General features: G+C 42.2%; 1 protein-coding gene across 2 annotated transcripts in view; it reads right to left on the bottom strand.

Moving 5' to 3' along the window:
* Nucleotides 1-11809: 11809 nt before the first annotated feature.
* SMS (spermine synthase) overlaps nt 11810-19010 on the bottom strand; it is a 49358-nt gene continuing 42157 nt past the window's right edge. For both annotated transcript variants that reach the window (XM_070291450.1, XM_070291451.1), the window contains exons 10-11: nt 13594-13709; nt 11810-12308 (exon numbers count right to left, since the gene is read on the bottom strand). In XM_070291450.1, coding sequence (XP_070147551.1) covers nt 12284-12308; nt 13594-13709 — 141 coding nt within the window. In that variant the 3' untranslated portion in view covers nt 11810-12283. The remainder of the gene's footprint in view (nt 12309-13593; nt 13710-19010) is intronic.

Here is a 19010-nt window from a genome sequence, read left to right as displayed (position 1 = left end):
GAGTCCCTTTGCTGTCCACCTGAAACTACCACAACATTGTTAATCAGCTATACTCCAATACAAAATAAAAAGTTCTTTTTTTAAAAAAAAAGGATTAAAGAATAAAAAATAAAAGGAAAAAAGAAGTGTGAGAAATAAATTTCTGCTGTTTATATGTCACCCAGTTTATGGTATTATATACCAGCACAAATGGAAAGAGACAAAAGAGTCGTTCTTATCACTATTTTACAGATGCACAGAGGGCCAAGGTCCCAGAGCCAGGACATGACAGAGCTAGCATACGAATCCAGTGGTCTGGGTCCACTTTCACATCCTGCACCCCATGAGCAAATAGTATTTGCAGGAGTTGGCATGGCTTGTCCTGGAGTAAACTGTAACATCACTAAGTATGTGTAAAGCACTACCAACTTTATGTCTGAAAAATTAGTACGGTTTCCCAAGTCAACCTTGATAATACACTAAAATCAAGGAGAGAAGGAAGAATGCTTCTAACATTTGAATTCCATGTTCAAGGAGCAAATAGAGTTCAGTCTTGTGTTTTCAGGCTCCCTAATTACCAGGAGAGTATGTTCTCCAAGCCAAGTACTTTTGCCTGGAAAATCCCATGGATGGAGGAGCCTGGTGGGCTGCAGTCCATGGGGTCGCTAAGAGTCGGACATGACTGAGCGACTTCACTTTCTCTTTTCACTTTCATGCACTGGAGAAGGAAATGGCAACCCACTCCAGTATTCTTGCCTGGAGAACACCAGGGATGGGGGAGCCTAGTGGGCTGCCGTCTGTGGGGTCGCACAGAGTCGGACACGACTGAAGTGACTTAGCAGCAGCATGTTCTCCAAATGGCACTTTGCCTAAGTTTCCAAAACAATATTCATTCCAGGAAGCCACAGACTCTGACATCTCATCCCAATGTAGGGTGTCTGGGAATTTCACAGTATTATTTTGCTTACGAGGTACCTGTTAGTGCCTTTGATTATTTGCTTCAAAGACTTTAGTTATTAGACTTTGCTAATAGGACATCATCTCTGAATAAGAAAAAAAAATGAAAACTGCCATTATTGAGATACACCATTGACAGAATTTGAATAAATCCACACATTGCATTAGATTGTAACAGAGTTAAGTTTCTTGGTTTTTATCATTGTATCCAAAAGACGCTTACTCCTTGGAAGAAAAGTTATGAGCAACCTAGATAGCATATTCAAAAGCAGAGACATTACTTTGCCAACTAAGGTCCGTCTAGTCAAGGCTATGGTTTTTCCAGTAATCATGTATGGATGTGAGAGTTGGACTGTGAAGAAGGCTGAACACCAAAGAATTGATGCTTTTGAACTGTGGTGTTGGAGAAGACTCTTGAGAGTCCCTTGGACTGCAAGGAGATCCAACCAGTCCATTCTGAAGGAGATCAACCCTGGGATTTCTTTGGAAGGAATGATGCTAAAGCTGAAACTCCAGTACTTTGGCCACCTCATGTGAAGAATTGACTCATTGGAAAAGACTTTGATGCTGGGAGGGATTGGGGGCAGGAAAAGAAGGGGACGACCGAGGATGAGATGGCTGGATGGCATCACTGACTCGATGGATGCGAGTCTGAGTGAACTCCGGGAGTTGGTGATGGACAGGGAGGCCTGGCGTGCTACGATTCATGGGGTCACAAAGAGTCGGGCACGACTGAGCGACTGAACTGAACTGATCCTGGTTATGAAAGTGAATGCCCTTGTTCTTGTATTTAGGAGTTAAGGGACATCATGCCTGCAATTTACTCTTAAATAGTTCAGAATAGAAGTTATAATAATAATAAAATCCTAAAAGGAGAGTTGCCATATGATCCAACAATCCCACTCAATATACTCATACAAAACTATAATTCAAAAAGATACATGCACCCCTATTCTCATAGCAGCAGTATGTACAATAGCGAAGACATGGAAATAATCTAAATTTTCATTGACAGATGAATGGATAGAGAAGATATTATATATGTGTGTGTACACACACACAATGGAATATTACTCAGCCACAAAGAATGAAATCATGCCATTTGCAGCAACATGGGTAGACCCACAGATTATCAGCCTAAGTGAAACAAGTCAGAAAGAGAAAGACAAATACAATATTATATCATTTATATGTGGAATCTAAAACACAATACATACCAGTAACTCATCTACTAAAGAAAGGAAACCATAGACTGGTGGTTGCAAAGTGGGATGGGTAGGGGAGGGAAGGAATAGGGGTTTGGGATTAGCAGAGGCAAACTATTACATATAGGATGGATAAAATAAACAAGGTTATACTGTATGACACAGGGAATTATATTCAATATTCTATGACAAACCATAACGGAAAAGAATATGAAAATATATAAATATATGTATAAATGAGTCATTTTGCTGTACAGAATTAACACAACATTGTAAATCAACTCTACTTAAATTTTTTTAAAAAAGCAAGACGTTAGAAATAACAAATGTTGGTGAGGATGTGGAGAAAAGGGAAATGTTTTACGCTGTTGGTAGGAATGAAAATTTGTGCAACCACTGTGGAAAACAGTATGGAGGTTCCTCAAAAAACTAAAAAATAAAACTACCATGTGACCCAGCAATCCCACTCCTGGGTATATATTCAAAAAGAACAAAAACTCTTAATTCCAAAAATACACACACTCCAATGTTCATAGTGGCATTATTTACTGTTGCCGAGATATGGCAGCAACCTAAGTGTGGTGTGTGTGTGTTGTACAACATGAGGAACAGAGCTACTATAATAACTATAAATGGAGTATAACCTTTAAAAGTTGTGAACCACTATACTGCACACCTGTAACATATAGGATTGTAGAGCAACTATACTTCAATTCAAAATGAAAGAAACCAAGGTGTTGGCTTTGAGAGGGAATCAGGTAGGTCCTTGCTTTTCTCCTTAGGCCCATAGAATGGTGTTCTCCCTGTGTCTTCACATCATATGTGTTTCTGGGTCCAAATTTCCCCTTTTTATAAGGATACTAGTCACAGGATAGTGACCCTATCCCTAGTGATCTCATCTTAACTTGGTCCTCTGCAAAGACCCTATTTCCATATACGGTCACATTCACAGGTACTGAAGGTTAGGGTTTCCATGTCTTTTGGGGAGACACGACTCAAGCCATAACACCATTCCAGGTATATTTCTGATGGGGGAGAATTAAGACTGGAAGTAAGGGCCTCATGGCCCTAACATCTGCATTATTTAAGGATCGACTGTATTGTTTCACTGTCTTTTTGTAAATGTTTGGTGCTTTATAAAGCCCATGATTTATATCTCTATCCCTACTCATCCCTTACCTGGAACATATGAGCTTTCTTCACAGCCTTCAGTTTACACTCATTCCTTCATCCATCTACTTCCAGCAGCCCTCATAGTGCCCTGTAGCTTTGGGCTGGCGTTTTCTTTCTTTTTCTCTGCTGCCTAAGGAGCTGCCCCATGTTCTTTCCTCTATGCACTGCTCTGAATATATATCCCAAACACTGTCTTCTAGCCTTCTATGGAAGGCTGTTCAAGTAGAACGTCAAGACTGAATCGTGTAACCTTTCATCCTTCCCCACATTCTCCATTCTATTTTCAACAAACTTGCAAAAGACCCAAGCACGAATTAAAATTTGTTCTGGTTTTACTCTCCACAGAAATAGTAAGCCCATGAAATCAGAGCACAATCTAGGCTTCCGTAAGTAGCATGTTTAGTTGAATAGAAAGTATAATCCCTTATCTCTGTGTTTAGAACCTTCTAGCTGTCAGGACAATGTCTGCACACTGAACAGGGTCTCCACATCTCTTCAAAACTGCAAGGAGCCCAGGTGGGGGAGGGGGGGAAACTGTGGGGAGAACTTGAAAATATCTGCACTGGTCATTGCTTCAAACTCTCCACTAATTGGCCTCCATCCACTGCCAGTTTCGTAACTTTTCAAATGCTGGGGGTATAAACGCCCTTTGTGGAATACTGGGAAGTTAAACTTGAGCCCTAGATTAATGCTTTATCCAACTGCCTTTTAAACACAGTCCATGAGAACATTCCTAACCCTTGGAAATCAAACAGGAATTCATCTTAGCAATTATCATGGCAATATCCATTGCTTTGGAGGCCACATATAACATGTTAATATAAAATATTTCAATTTAGCAGTGGTTTATGCATTCTGTGAGTTTTTCTGCAAGGCACGCACCTTGCTGATTTACCACTTAGCAGCTCTCCGTGCCAGTACCACTCAGTGTGGTCCACAGATTGGCAGCATCAGCTGATTAGACTCTGAGAAATGCAGGCTCCCAGGCCCTGCCCCAGACTTCCGGAACGAAACTGTATTTTAAGGAGATCCCTGGGTACTTATTCACACTCAAGTTTGCTAAGCAGTGCCCTCATTTTTCTATTCCTGTTTCTAAATGGCAGGGTGGGCTTGCCCAGGGACTCAGCGGAAAAGAACCTGCCTGCAATGCAGGAGCCACAGGAGACACAGGTTTGATCCCTGGGTCGGGAAGATCCCCTGGAGGAGGGCATGGCAACTGACTCCAGTAGTCTTGCCTGGAGAAGTCTGTGGACAGAGGAACCTGGTGGGCTATAGTCCATAGGGTCACAAAGAGGGACACAACTGAAACGACTTAGCACGCACACACACAAATAGCAGGCAACTACAGTTCCAGGTGAACTTTTTAAAGTCCTCAACCAGTTTTCTCATGAAACTAACTGAATAGAGCTCTCTTTTTTGGCCTCACCATGTGGCATGAGGGATCTAGAGTCCCAACCAGTGACTGAACACATGCGTGCCCCCTGCAGTGGCAGCACAGAGTCCTAAGGGAAGTCCCTGAATAGCTTTTTTTGATGTGACTCTATTTCCAAATTTTTTTTTAATGAGACTTTTTGCCTTAAGTAAAAAGAAGGCTTCAGACCCACTCTTGATCTCCATTCCTGTTTCTGCCACATACATGGATTAAAAAATCCTTCATGCCCTCCAGACCCTTCAGGTCTTAGCAGAAGCTCAGGAACAAACATCTAACAACAAACAGTGGGGTCTTTGAAGCAAGATCTCTGCCAGGGACCTTTTGTCTGTAGGCCAGCGGGAGCCACAAGAACCCGAGCGCAGACAGGGAGCCCACTGCAGCGGACCTCCCAGCCAGAGCTCCACTCCCCCATTCCAGCCTTCGTCATCTCCTGCGGGAGCCCTGGCAGGTACGGTTACATCTTTGTGTAGCAGTCCCACAGCCTGAAAGACCTAATATAGCCACTAGCACTTCTGCTGCCTCGCAAACATCACATTTTACTGTCTTCTGTGCTCGATCTTAACAGTCTGCTTTACTTGGGTGCTATGCAGGGCCCTTGAGACTCAGTCTTCTTGGGTTTCTGGTACTGTGTCCAGAAATCTTGCTGTCATGTCCTTCAGGCAGACAGGAGACCAACCCTATCAAAAATTTCCTTTTTTTTTTTTTTTAAAGATTTAACCTAATGTTTTGCTTGGAAATCATTTCAAACATAGAGGAAAGTTGCAAAAAGAACTTGTCAATTTAATACTGGTATAACAATACTTGATCAAAAGTACCATTCCCATACCAACGTGTCAATTGATGCAATAATGCTCTCTACACGATTTTTCCTCCAATACAGGATCCAGTGTTGGGTCAAATACTGCATTTAGTTGCCTTGTCTCTTTAGCCTCCTTTAATCTGGAAACCTTTTCACGGCCTTTCTTTTAACATTGATACTTTTAAAGGATATAGGCCTTCCGACAAGAGAACATTTCTCATTTGGGAGCTAATGTTTCATCATGATTAGATTCAGAAGCATTCTTACCTAATTTCTGCATAGGTACTGATTAGCCTTCTCACCTGCCCCTTGCTGATTATGATCACCTCGTCAAAGGGTCCAGTGTCTCCAATGAAGTTTTGTCTGGCAACATGTAGTAAACTGAAAAAGGACTGCCTGTGGACGTTAACATCCTAATCCAAGAAACTTAGATGTTACCTTATATCGCAAAAGGGACTTCACAGCTGTGGCTGAGCTTGAATTGGGGAAGAAAATCATGAATCATCCAATGGAATCTCAATAGGGCTTTATTACAAGGATGCAGCCGGACAGGAGTCAGAGAAGGTAACATGACAGAAGAAGCAGAGAGATTTGAGGACACTATGCCTCTGACTTTGACACCGAAGGGTGCAGAAGCCAAAGAATGTAGGTGCCCTCTAGAAATGAGCAAAGACAGTAAACATTCTCCCCTGGAGCCTCCCAAGGAAGCCAAGTCCTGCCAGTGCCCAGATCCGAGCCCAGGAAGACTCCTTGCACACTTGTGACCGGATACATTTGTTAGTTTAAGGAACTCAATTCAGGGTAATTTGTTCAGGTGGTAACAGGATCCACAACTCATAAAGTCTGGGGGAGACAGAGCCACATAAATCTGCTCTCTGTCAAAATCTGCCCCCAGATTTTACATCAGGGGATGGTTCTTGCCTAGGCCAGTCTTTGCCATGATGATTACAAAACGCTCTTTTCAATTCCAGCACTCCTCTCCCTTAACGAGCTCTCAGCTTTCTATGGCAAGTACCTTATCTGTTAGTGTATTTGTGACCTCCACTTACTTGTATATTTATTTTCCATATACCCTTCATGACTTTCAGTTTTTTCTGAGGGTCTGATGGTTTATAATTTATCGTTCTGCTTAATTATTTTAGGACACAAACCCTTCTGGGGTTCAGGTTCAAACTACGCATAAGCAGCCAGGATCAGAGTCTCATGGTCTGGCTGACTGAGGCCCTGAAACCCAGGCCACAGCCCCCTATAGGCTGACCCGGACCAAAGTAGAGGGCTGGAGTAAGAATTCCACCCACTGGGTAGGGCGTCACCAAGGGTAGAGATGTTCAGGAAGGACAGAGTTGACAGTGGAGGACAAACAGGAAATAAGAGACTCACAGCAATGCCTGACATCCAAATGGCCGCAGGTCCTACGCAGTGTTCTGGTTTTCGGGTCTGAGTGCTCTATGCCTTTCCGAGTCCTGCTGTCTTCAGTCTGTGGGAGCGCCAAGAAGGAACCCCGAAAAAACAAGCCCTGGTGAAAGGACCTTTCACCCACGCTGAGACCACACCCTGCCGGAGCAGGCTGGCCACGCCTCCTGCTACGCGTGAAGGTGGGGTGTGTTCTCCCTCTATCATCACAGCGGCTCTTCTTGAACACGCCCACCTGTGTAACTTCTTCACACGGCGTCTTCTATGCTCCCCTGGGAAAAGGCACTTCTACGCGTGCCTGTCACAGTGCACTGTAACCTTATGCACGAAGCATTAGACAAGCTGAGCAAGAGGTCCCGGGTGGCGGCCTCGGGAGCTCATACTGTAGCCATCTGGCACCTGGACTTGGGCTGAAGGCCCTGCATCCCCTGTCCCCACTGGATGCATCCCGTCCCCACTGAGCTTCACTTCCACGCCACCAGCTCTCACCTGAGAGAGTCAGAAACCACTGCTCAGCTGTGTTCTCTCCCAGCAGGACTCACCATCCCTTCAGACGTTAAACATTCAAATATACGTGGACAATAGATAAGGAATGAAGACTTAAATAAGATTTAACAGAAAAAGTAGAGATACTGAGTGTGAAGGGACCATGCAGCGGACGCAGGATATGTTGACAAAAGCTCCCCTCAGTGCTGGGAGGAAGGACAGAGGTGTGATTTCATGTATCAAATTGAACTCAGACATCTGAAAGCAGGCAAAGGCAGACTCATCTAGAAAATAGAGAACATGGAATATCATCCCAGGAGCATTTCCATCCTTCTGCAGTGAACTCAGGGCTGTCAGAATCCCTTACTGAGAACCTGAGTTACCAGGTAATCATCAACCAGTATGTGAGACTATTTTAGCCCTAAAACAAGAAAAAAAAAAGTTGCTCACTCGTGTCCGACCCTTTGCGACCCCCACGGACTATATAGTCCATGGAATTCTCCAGGCTAGAATACTGAAGTGGGTAGCCTTTCCCTTCTCCAGGGGATTTTCCCAAACCAGGGACTGAACCCAGGTCTCCCACATTGCAGGCAGATTCTTCACCAGCTGAGCCACATGGGAAGCCCAAAACAAGAAAAAAGGATTTCCTCATAGGCAGAGCCAGGCATCTCTCCCAAGTCCATTGTCAAAGCCCACATCTACAGACAACTGCCCCTTGCCCAACTTTACAATCTTGGGCCTCCATCTCTAGGCTGAGGTGGGGCAACCCCTCAGGCCTCCCTCTGGATATTGGAGGGCTCCTGTCCAAACAGGAGAGCCCGTGACTCATTTACTGTTACTGTCCCCTGCTCAATATGTTCCCCAGTATGTCATCTGAAAGGAATCACTCATCGAAATGACCACTGTGTGACTGGTTGTTCCCCACGGATGTACTCTACATTAATAAAATGGCCAGGGCATCACTGGGACCCCCAGATCCAGGAGATAAGCTTACCTGTCCAGTCACATTTATCATCTTACTTCCCAGGGAGATCCCATCCAAGAGTACTCAAATAGCCTTCCAAGAGCACTGGGCTATTTCTTGCCCATGTTCAATTTCTTATTTTTGATGAGTAAAGCAAAAAATCAGTGGAATGATTGCCCTGGGTAGTTGAGATTATAAATGGTTCTGGCTGAGAACAACTGATCTGCCACTGTTATCTGAGGTTGACAGCAGGGTGAAGGGGCCCAGCTACCCTTCCCCACCGCCTAAACACAATCAAACAGTAGAAGCCAAAACTATGGGTCAGGGGTTCTTAACTGGGCATCTATGCATGGAATAATTTGCGGCTCTAAACTTGGTGGGAAAACCTTTCTATATTTTTACTAACCTCCTACTGAAATCGAGCATTTCCTTTAATCATGAGCACAGGTGACAATCCATGTTAGCACTGACAATACCTATGACTTTGTCAACAAGTCAGATTCGTTCTTTGCACATTTCAGTTGCCACAGATCTTCTATTTATGCTCATTATGCTTCAAAATAACAATGTGACCCACAACTAGATACAGCTTTGTAACACATCATTGAAGCAGAAGTATGAAATCAGACGTCTTTGAACATTGTAACCTACTTCCTTATAATCTTATCTCCTTGATGTATTAGAAAACTTGTTTCTGAGGAGGGGTTCACAGGTTCACCAGGCTGCCTGAGGAATCCATGGTACCAGGAAGGTTAAGGACCCCTACCTAATGTGAGCTTTGTGACAGCAAATTCAGAACGCTAGAACCTAAATTCAGATTGTTACTGGCCACGACATCCCTGGGCATATTTCAAATTTTGACTACTGGCCTACTCAGTGATATTCACAATTCACAAAACTCACAAAGCTGTTTTTAAGACTGAACAAGAGAATGTAAAGGAAAGTTGTGTACTGACCCAAAGCACAGCACCATAAAAGATGGTGTGGTAGAAAGACATTCAGCAACGGGGTGATGTAGAAGGAGGTGAAGTGTTATCTCAAAGCTATGTAGCAGCTTGAATCAAATAATGCTGCCCACCTGGCCTTAAGAACAGGGCTACTCACAGTGCTATTCCAAGACTGAGGAAGGACTGTGCCCTGCGGTGGAGACCAACATGCTGCTTTGTTCATTGAGATGGTCTTGCTGGGAATGAAAAAACTTCAGCTGAAGCAAACGAAACAATGTGCATAGAACATAACAACCTGCTGAAGGACCACACTGCTCTAGAGTCTTGGGCACAGAGCAATGATACATCACACACATGCACAGAGCAATTATACATCTTACACACACACACACACACCCCTTACTCTATCCCAGGAGTGATGAGAACAATGAAATTAATCAATTTATTGGGCACAGAGCAATGATACATCACACAGACACACACACACAGAGCAATGATACATCATACTCACACACACACCCTTACTCTATCCCAGGAGTCATGAGAACAATGAAATTGATCAATTTATTGGGCACAGAACAATAATACATCACTCACACACACACACACACACACACACACACGAGAACAATGAAATTGATCAATTTATTGAAACAAATGCAAACTCTTATGGCAGCAAGTTAAGCAAGAAGGCATCTATTCGACTGCAGAGGAAGAGCAGCACACTTTTGCTCTGCGCAGTAGAAACAGTGTCAACCCAGCCTCCCTCCAGCCCAGTAGGATCACCATAGATCAGGTTCTTAAAACAGCCAATCACACTGTCAGAAGGCAGCATTTCTTCTTTTAATAAGCAAATTCTTGGTAACTGCTGATGTGCTGAATAGAATTTAAACTACAGCCACACTTGTCTTTAATTAAAAAGCAGCTATATATTACAGTATATTCTATTTTAGATGATAAAGGGGACTACAACAGTAAATAACACTACAGCCATTAGAGTAATGTAGCAGTGCTTAGATTTTATATTTCCTTAAAATGCAGCAGAACTGAAGGTTGTTGATAATTATCAAGAGTTCAGTTTGCATACATTTAGCAGTTCAAAAAGATGTTCAAAAAACACTAGACATCCTTTCCCTACTAGAAAGAAATGATTGTGCTCAGAATTCATGATTATCACCTGAAACAAAAATTTTCTTTCCATTTCCTTCTTCCTCCCATAACACACGCTAGTCTCTCCTGAACACATCTTCCATGGTCTGTCCCAACCCGATCCATCTCGTTCCTAACTCTCAGCTCTTGGCAGGACCTGCTACATCAGCAGATTTAGCTTCAGCCTCAAGCTAGTCTTCAAGTGTAAAGTTATATCACATATTAACACCACCATATTCAGACAGCAGATACACTTGCTTTCACATTTCAAATGGAGAAAAGAAAAACACCCCAAAACCTCCACTTCCATTTACCCACTCTGTTCAAACAGTACCATACTGTTTAATCTTACACAGTATACAGACTTTGAAAGACTGAGGAAGTTGGTGGTGGGGAGGCAAGGCGGTGAGTAGGGTTCCTAGTGTCTATCTATCAATGCTATTTTTAACCTCTAGGCACAAGAAAAATATTTGCTGAAAGCCAATCTAGTTCCCACATGAGTCTAACTGCTTTCGTTCATTATTTTTTTTTCCCATGCCAATCCCACAGAAAAGAGTAAGTGGACATATATTCATTTTGAAAGATTATATGTTTCATACCATGAACCTATCTCGGAAGAATATTATGGGCTGACACTAATTCTATCTCAGAACAGACTGGATATTTTTAACGGTTTTCTTCCTACAAATTCATTGTAAATGAACTCATTTCATCGATAAAGCATAAACTTTTTTAAAAACAACAGGATAACCCAGTGATGTCTAACAGTCTGAGTCAATATAAACTTACCTTTTTATGTGAACTGTGACCCACACATACACTACCCAGCAGTGACACGCACTTCCTTAGGTGAGTTGAAGTTGCTCCTATGGCTGTGGGCCTCTACATAAACTATCCTCTATCTGTGCATCTAAAAAAACTCAGACAAGTTCACAGCAGCAATCCACAGTGATCTTTATTTTCACATCTAATATACCGATAAAGAGTTGGAAGAGAAACTCTTATTAAGAGAAATAAGCTTTTGCCTTTCAACTTTACAGTAAGGCCAAATCTTTTCCCATCCTCCAGGTCAATTTTATAATGAAGAAGTGGTGAATGTAATAGGTTGTGTATCATTTACCAAGGTGGTAAATTAAGTCATTACTACTGTTCCAAAAAGGCCCTAAGGCCATCCTATTATAAAGAGATAAATGGCACCAACTGATAGGACAGAACCAAAAAAAGACCAAGGAGACACCTTTGTTCTGTGAGATCAGAAGTGAGCAAGAGAGGACCTGACTGAAATAAAACGACAGACACATGAAATTTCTCATTTGTAATTTTAATTGAAGCGTTGCTATTCATTTTTAAAGTCTTTCCTCATAAGCACCAAATTTTAATATCTATATCAATTTGGGTGGGAAAGAAACTCCATGAAGAACTCCCCTCCAGAAGAAAACAATGATGTTCACTCCTCCAAACAACCAAATTCGAATTCAAAGTCTACCAAAATGAAAACAAAACAAAACAAAACAAAAAAGCCCACGCAGGAAAACAGAAACAAAAACAAAAATCACATTCTAGGGGCTCAGTGCATTTAGCAGCCTTCACTGTGCTGTCTAATCATCCTAGTTCACCAAAATATACATTTTCCATTTGATTTTTAAATTAAAAAAATAATTAAAAACAGGAAACGTGAAGGAATTCACAATCAATTGCCTGACTTGTTTCGATTTCATGTACAGCATAGAAAGGTCAGGAAGGCTATTTGCAGCACACATGACTCGGGGACACTGATTTTCAAGGTTTAGCTTTCTTCCAAACAGTGTAAAACACCCACCTGGATAAGGAGTCAAGGAATAAGAGGAGGTAATTGAAGGCATCACTTAAAATTTGTTTACTGGCCTATAGACTGGAAGATGAATGAGCACTTCAAAGCTTACAGCGCTGTGGTAATGAGAGCAAAGGCCTCTGAGACAAGGGCACTTCGCAGCCTGGATGCCCGCCATCTGTGACGTTGGGGCGAGGTGCGGGGGAGCTTAGCAGAGAAAAGGTTAAAGGGACACAAATACTCTCTCAGAGAACACTTGTGCTTCCAAAGACTCTAAAATGTTTTAGGGAATTAATATGAGAAGGAAGGGTGGGAAGGAGAGAGAAACATCAGAGGGAGTGGGAGGAGGAGGGTGGCGGAGGTGGGAGGAGAGGGACCGAGGAAGAGAAGGAAAAAACGGTGGAAGGATGAGGGACCAGAGAGGAGCCAGAGGGTGGAAACCTTTTCTCCAGATGTCATCAATTGCTTTCAAAAGTCTTTGAGCATGTAAACAAAGATCTGACTGTCACAGAATGCTCTGGAGAGCAACCCTGATGAAGGTGCCAGGCAGGGAGAGGAAGCTTTGGTGTGCAGAACACTGTCCAGTTTTTAGGAGGAAGAAATGCACTATGAAAGTCCAATGACAATGCTCTCCTTTGCCTTTTCTCCAGGTTCTTCTCTTATTTCTCTGGACCAGCTTTACTAAGTGGAACTAAATGGAGGACACCAACACTGACTTTGTGATGCCTGGCATCATTTTTAGCTCTATCTCTACTGCAAAGCAGCATCAAGCCAAGTGTCGAAATTAATATTAAAGTAGGGTAATATAAACGTAAAAGGACAACGAGCTTCTTCAGCCAGCCTGCTCCAGCTAGGGTGGCTTTCTGAAACTCTGAAGTGCACGTCAATCCCCTGGCAGGCTGGTTGAGACAGGTCACGCGGCCCCAGCCTCCAGTGTTTCTGACTGGACAGCAGGCTGGGGTGGGGCTTAAGAATGTGCCTGTTTAACTAGCTCCCAGGTGATGTCACAGGTCTGGTGGTACTGTGAGGACCAGTGGTGCCATACCATCCAAACCACCTGGGAGGCTGTGTCAGGGCACACCCCAGCATCTGAGGCTGGGACCCAGGAATCTGTACTGTTTTCAAGTGCCCAGGGTATTATTACAACATACAGCCAAGTCTGAAAACCAGGGCCTTCTGTATACTACAGAACTAATTCTGTTTACTGAAACTGGTAAATGGGCATGCTTTTTACATGGGGGTTCTGACTGGGCAACACGATGATGTGGTCAAAGGATATAATTCCAAGTACGAAGGGACACAGACGATCTCCTTTGAGAATTCCACAGGACAATACAGGCGCCCCAGCTGTTCTTCGTAGAGTGACAGGGCTTCTGTCAAATTGACACAGTTCCCCTAAATCAAAGAGAGAAAAGCAAACAATAGGAATCTTAAGTCCTATGGAGGGTCCCACTCATTGGAAGGTCTCTAATAAATGAGAACAATTCTAGCTTTAGATAAAAGTTCATCTCTGAAAATGAGATAAGGTTTCTGTACTTTCACAAATTGCATTGCATTCTATTTCTAGGTCCATTAGCTCATTATCCTTCTACTTCATTTACCAAGCCATTTCAAACTATTCGAGGATGAAGCAACAGAAAGCAGTGAGACCAATTTCTCATTAGTGACACAGTCATTGTATCAACACCATGCAATTAGCAAAGATTCATACACATAACCCATTCAAAATAAGTTTTCCCTAAAGTCACTGCAGTATTGAGGATGAAGTATCAGAAACATACTGTTCTTGATTTCCAGAATGACTTAAACTACAACCTTCTTAAGAGTCTAAGATGTTGACACAGAACTATTTCACACCCTTGTGCTTTCTCCAACAAAAGTCAATTCCAGATATATACACTAAAGGTATTTCCTCGTTTACTTTTTATCAAACAGTTTGTCTTGACTTCATTGTTCTAATTTTTCTCCGTTTCTTGCCATTTCTTGTCTCCCCAGCTGGTAGGAGTGGTCAAGGAAATATAGTATAAATCTGCTGATAAAGATTTTTTTTTGAAATGTGTTCTTTTTCTTAATTATTGAAGTATAGTTGGTTTACAACATTGTGTTAGTTTCAGCCATACACCAAAGTGATTCAGCTACATATATTTATACACCTATATATACACATCTTTTCAGATTATTTTCCATTGTAGGTTATTAAAAGATACTGAATATAGTTCCTTCTGCTATATAGTAGGTCCTTGTTATTTATCTATTTTATGTATAGCAGTTTGTATCTACTAATCCCAACCTTCTAATTTATCCCTCCTGGTCCCCTTTCACCTTTGGTAACTATAAGTTGTTTTCTATGTCTGTGAGTCTGTTTCTTACAGATTCATTTGTACTGTTTTTTTAGAGTCCACATATAAGTGATATTTGACTGTAGACAAATCAAGGATAAACACAGTGACCTTGCTCCTTCAACTTTCTTCCAGCCTGCAACTTAGATGTGATATGTGGAGCTGTGGCAGCCACTCTGACTATTAAAAAAAATGGTGAAGAGAATCAGAAATGCTGGTAGCCAAGACCCAGGAAAGCTGGTGAATGGATACAGAATCTGCCTAATTCTAGAGCTGCAATTCTCAATTTTTAATGTGTATATGAATCATAGGGGGCCTTGTTAAATTGCAGATTTTCATTAAGTAGGTCTGGGGTAGGGTTTATCATTTCAGCACAATTTTCCCACAATTTTCTCATAATGGATTTAGAAAACAAGATGAGCATTTAATATCAACTATTTCCTTTTAACCTCTGAAGTTCTAAACATTTGGAAGATGACTAGAATATACGTGCTGATAACATTCCTTCATAAGAACTTCATTATCAATTTGCCTCAAAACAGCCAAGATGAAAATTATTCACAAATAAAGCATCCTGTGATACAAGCATTCCTAAGAATGGCATTTCAAAATCAAAAAACCAGCCAGCTATGGGGAAGTGGGTAGACAGGACTATTCTGAGAGCTGGCCTGGGCAGTTTTAACTGAGCACATTCGATCAGCATGTCGTCATACTTCAGTGCCAACCTGTTTAGTAACCCATCATCTAGGGTCCTGCAGTGGGAATTGGCCCAAGTGCCTCTGACCAGCATATAATTTGGTTTCAACATTAAGTTCACCATGAGAGTATATAAACACCACATGTGTAATTTAAGATGCACAAATAGAAAACACTGCCCAGTTGTTTTTAGAACACCTCACTACTAGGGAAGCTATAGAGTGGAAATACCACCAAGGTTCACAGTTCAAGCTTTTCCTTGCCATCTTAAAAATGACACCATACTCTCTCTTTATAGACGGAATACAGGAAGACCTCCTTACAAAGAATATAGTAAGTAAATAGAACAGTTTCCATTTATTCTATCCCAAATGGTCAAAAAGCAGTTTAAGAAAGAAAAATCCCCACAAACAGATGCCTACCCCAAAAAAGTACCATGATACATTTCACCTTTTTGTGTATTTAAATGCAACTACACTGTTCTTTTCTTAAGACATACAGGGGATACATAACAACAATCCAGTAGCAGAATTCAGCACCTATTAAGGAGAGGAAGAGACTAATATAGCAAGGCAGGGGCACACCTGGGAGGTAAACCACAATATAGTGTCTTCCATTCTACAAGGTTCTTGTTGCCCCATGTTAGCTCTGGGTGACACCTGCTTTTTTACCTTATAGATTTTAATATAGTTTGCATCTTTCAAAGAGTTTATGTCATATCTGTAATATAAAAAGGTCTGGAAGACTATTTCCTTAATGACACCATTTTTATCTCTTCTAAAACAAGCAAAAATAATGCGATGATTTAGGAAATCACACATATGTGAAATACCTCAAAAAGAGGGAAAAAAAAAAAACTCTAAATGAGTTACTTCCGGAAGGTTGGAGGGTTTGATGGAGAAATATAGATGTGTCAAGCGTACTGGTAACGTCGAGGTCTGTAGGAGGTGGGGGGAGGCGAGGAGGGGGGCTCATATCTTGGTATCATAACTAACATGAATGTCACACACACATTTGTACTTTCAAATAAACTACAGCTTTTTTTTAATGGGGAGTGGAGGGGCGGAAGTCAAGTCCCAGGATCTGCCTCTAGTTCCACAAAAGCAACTCTCTGCCCCCTGGCCCACCAGACGTGGCTCCATAAATCGGCACATTCCAGGAGGACTTCCCCAGCTTTGTGGCCCACAGACAAGGCTGTCTTCAAGCAGCCACAGTGAAATTAGTGACATCATAAAATCTCCATGGTGATGTAAGCAATTTTAGGCAGGGATGTTTAGCTTTTGTAAGTCACCAAGTTAACAAGCCAAACACCATTTTTGTCCCATCTTTAACCTTTCCTCTGTTTCTAAGCTACAGGCCAAGGGAAGCGGGGTGTGAGTGTATTAAGGGCATTTCCTGAGCATACCATGTGCTACATAAGGAAAGTGTTCCACTGTGGCAATACCATCAGTGCGTCCTTAGAGCATGCTGCGGCTCTTACCCGACTACTGCTTCCTCACAGGCCTATGCCCCTGTGGTCCATATGGCATGTTGAACCACCCGACATACTATGGGATTCCCAAGTATCATAAATGATATCGCCTTGAGTTTCCAACTATACTGAATGCAGGGGTGGGAAGCACATCCTAAGACATCTTTTGGCTAACTCTTAGAAACCAGCACAGCCTTGAGTCTTTAAGGTGGTTTTTAGTAAAAGTTGGTTGGCAAAGGCCAGGTGATCAAAGCCTGATCTTTAGTGTTAACAAATGTGTGGTGACCATCTGTCAAGCAACTGCTTCTATTAGTTGTCCACACTGAGAAAGCAGTCTACCAGGCAAATATTTGCAACAAAAGACACTAGTCACACTTTCTTCCTAAGAGCACCTGTTGTCTACTGCAAACTGACTGGTTTGCATTAGATCCAAACTGTTCTCAGTCTCTTTTGATTAAAGATGCCAGAGCCTCACTTTCTTTCCCAACTTAAGCCCCACGGGATTTCTATTTGCAGAAACAAAAAAGAACCCAGTTCTATCAATATATGCTCTGCTTGAGAAATATTCACTTACGAAAACCCAACTCATTGAATTTGGGTTGCTTTTACAGGAATTAGGCCACTTGGTTTGAGCAGGTTTCATTGTAGAGTTCCTGTAAAGCAGGGTAAGCAATTTCTGCAAAGGGCCAGAGAGAAAATATTTTAAGCTTTGCAGATCATATAGTCTTCACCACAACTGCTCCAAGCTGTTGCTGTAGTGCAAAAGCAGCTGCAGACACTGTGTAATGAATGGGCGTGCCTGTATGTCAAGAAAACTGGAAAAAACAAGCAAGGGGTGAAAAATGGCCCATGGTTTATGGACCGCTGGCTTTTAAAAAGGCAGTATTAGAATGTTTTTAAAAATCATTCCTAAGCATCAGGGGTTAAAAAAAAATAAAAGTCCACTTGTAGACTTGTAGTCTGTCCCCCTTGAAGCGTGCCAACACTTGCAGCAAGTATGAGATGATCAAGGATTAATTGTCACCTCTAGGGGTGTTCTGTGCAGGGGGAAGAGGAAGAAAACAGGATCAGCTGGAAACAAATTCAAGGAGTTGCCCATTTGTTTTCAGCATTATGAATCTCAGTCCTCATAAACTCCCCAGGGCTTACTTTAACAAACCCTCCTTAGAAGAATAAAATCAGGAATTTTCCCATAGTTCTTGACGTGTAAATATACTTGGGCTTCCCTGGTAGCTCAGATGGTAAAGAATCTGCCTGCAATGCAGGAGACCCAGGTTCAATCCCTGGGTGGGGAAGATCAAAAATAAAAGTCCATTATATATACTAATGCTTTAAAAAAAAAAGTTGGGGGGGGGGAGGTAGAGTTCTGAAAATGCTTAAAAACTAATTACAGGGACCAGAGTCCAATACTGTTTATCTTCTGCTTATGAATCAAGGGCTTTTTCAACCAAGTAAAAAGACTGATCACCAATTAGCTGCTTTTGCCGTCATTTCCAAAATGTTAAGGACTTAAGTAAGATATATGTATATGTATTTTTATGTATCAGGAAATACTGACTTCAAACCTTCTTTTAAAATTAAGAATACCCGAGATGAGGAAAATACAATTTTGCTTCCATCTGGTGGCAGCAGTTCATACTGCATCCTAGAGGATGAGGCGCAAAGGCAAAAAAAAAAACAAGAAAAGAAAATCATGGTCTGTGTCTCCCTCTAATGTCAGCAGCTGATACTGCAGCCAGTGCAGTTTATGATGGTTTTTTCCACTAAAGACTCTCCAGAGAATATGAGGCGGGGTGGGGGGGGGGGGGTGGAGGGTGGATATATATCGTGGTCTGTGTCTCCCTCTGTGGCAAAAGCTCATAGTGCAGCCACTGCAGTTTATGACGGCTTTTCTACTAAACACTCTCAGGAGGGGGAAGAGGGGGAAGGGGGTAGAAATCACGGTCTGTGTCTTCATCTGGTGGCAGAAGCTCATTCTACAACCAAAGCCCAAATTTAATAAATCGGAAGGTATGGTAACAGGACAGAACAGAACAAGGTGCATGCCTGCTTAGTTACTCAGCCATGTCCGACTCTCTGCGACCCAATGGACTGTTGCCCACCAGGCTCCTCTGTCCATGGCATTTCCCAGGCGAGAATACTGGAGTGGGTTGCCATTTCCTCCTCCAGGGGATATTCCCGACCCAGGGA

This window comes from Ovis canadensis, chromosome X (assembly GCF_042477335.2).
Source record: "Ovis canadensis isolate MfBH-ARS-UI-01 breed Bighorn chromosome X, ARS-UI_OviCan_v2, whole genome shotgun sequence".
NCBI classification, from domain to species: domain Eukaryota; kingdom Metazoa; phylum Chordata; class Mammalia; order Artiodactyla; family Bovidae; genus Ovis; species Ovis canadensis.
Note: the sequence above shows the minus strand (reverse complement) of the source record. Positions and strands in the feature narration are given on the sequence as shown.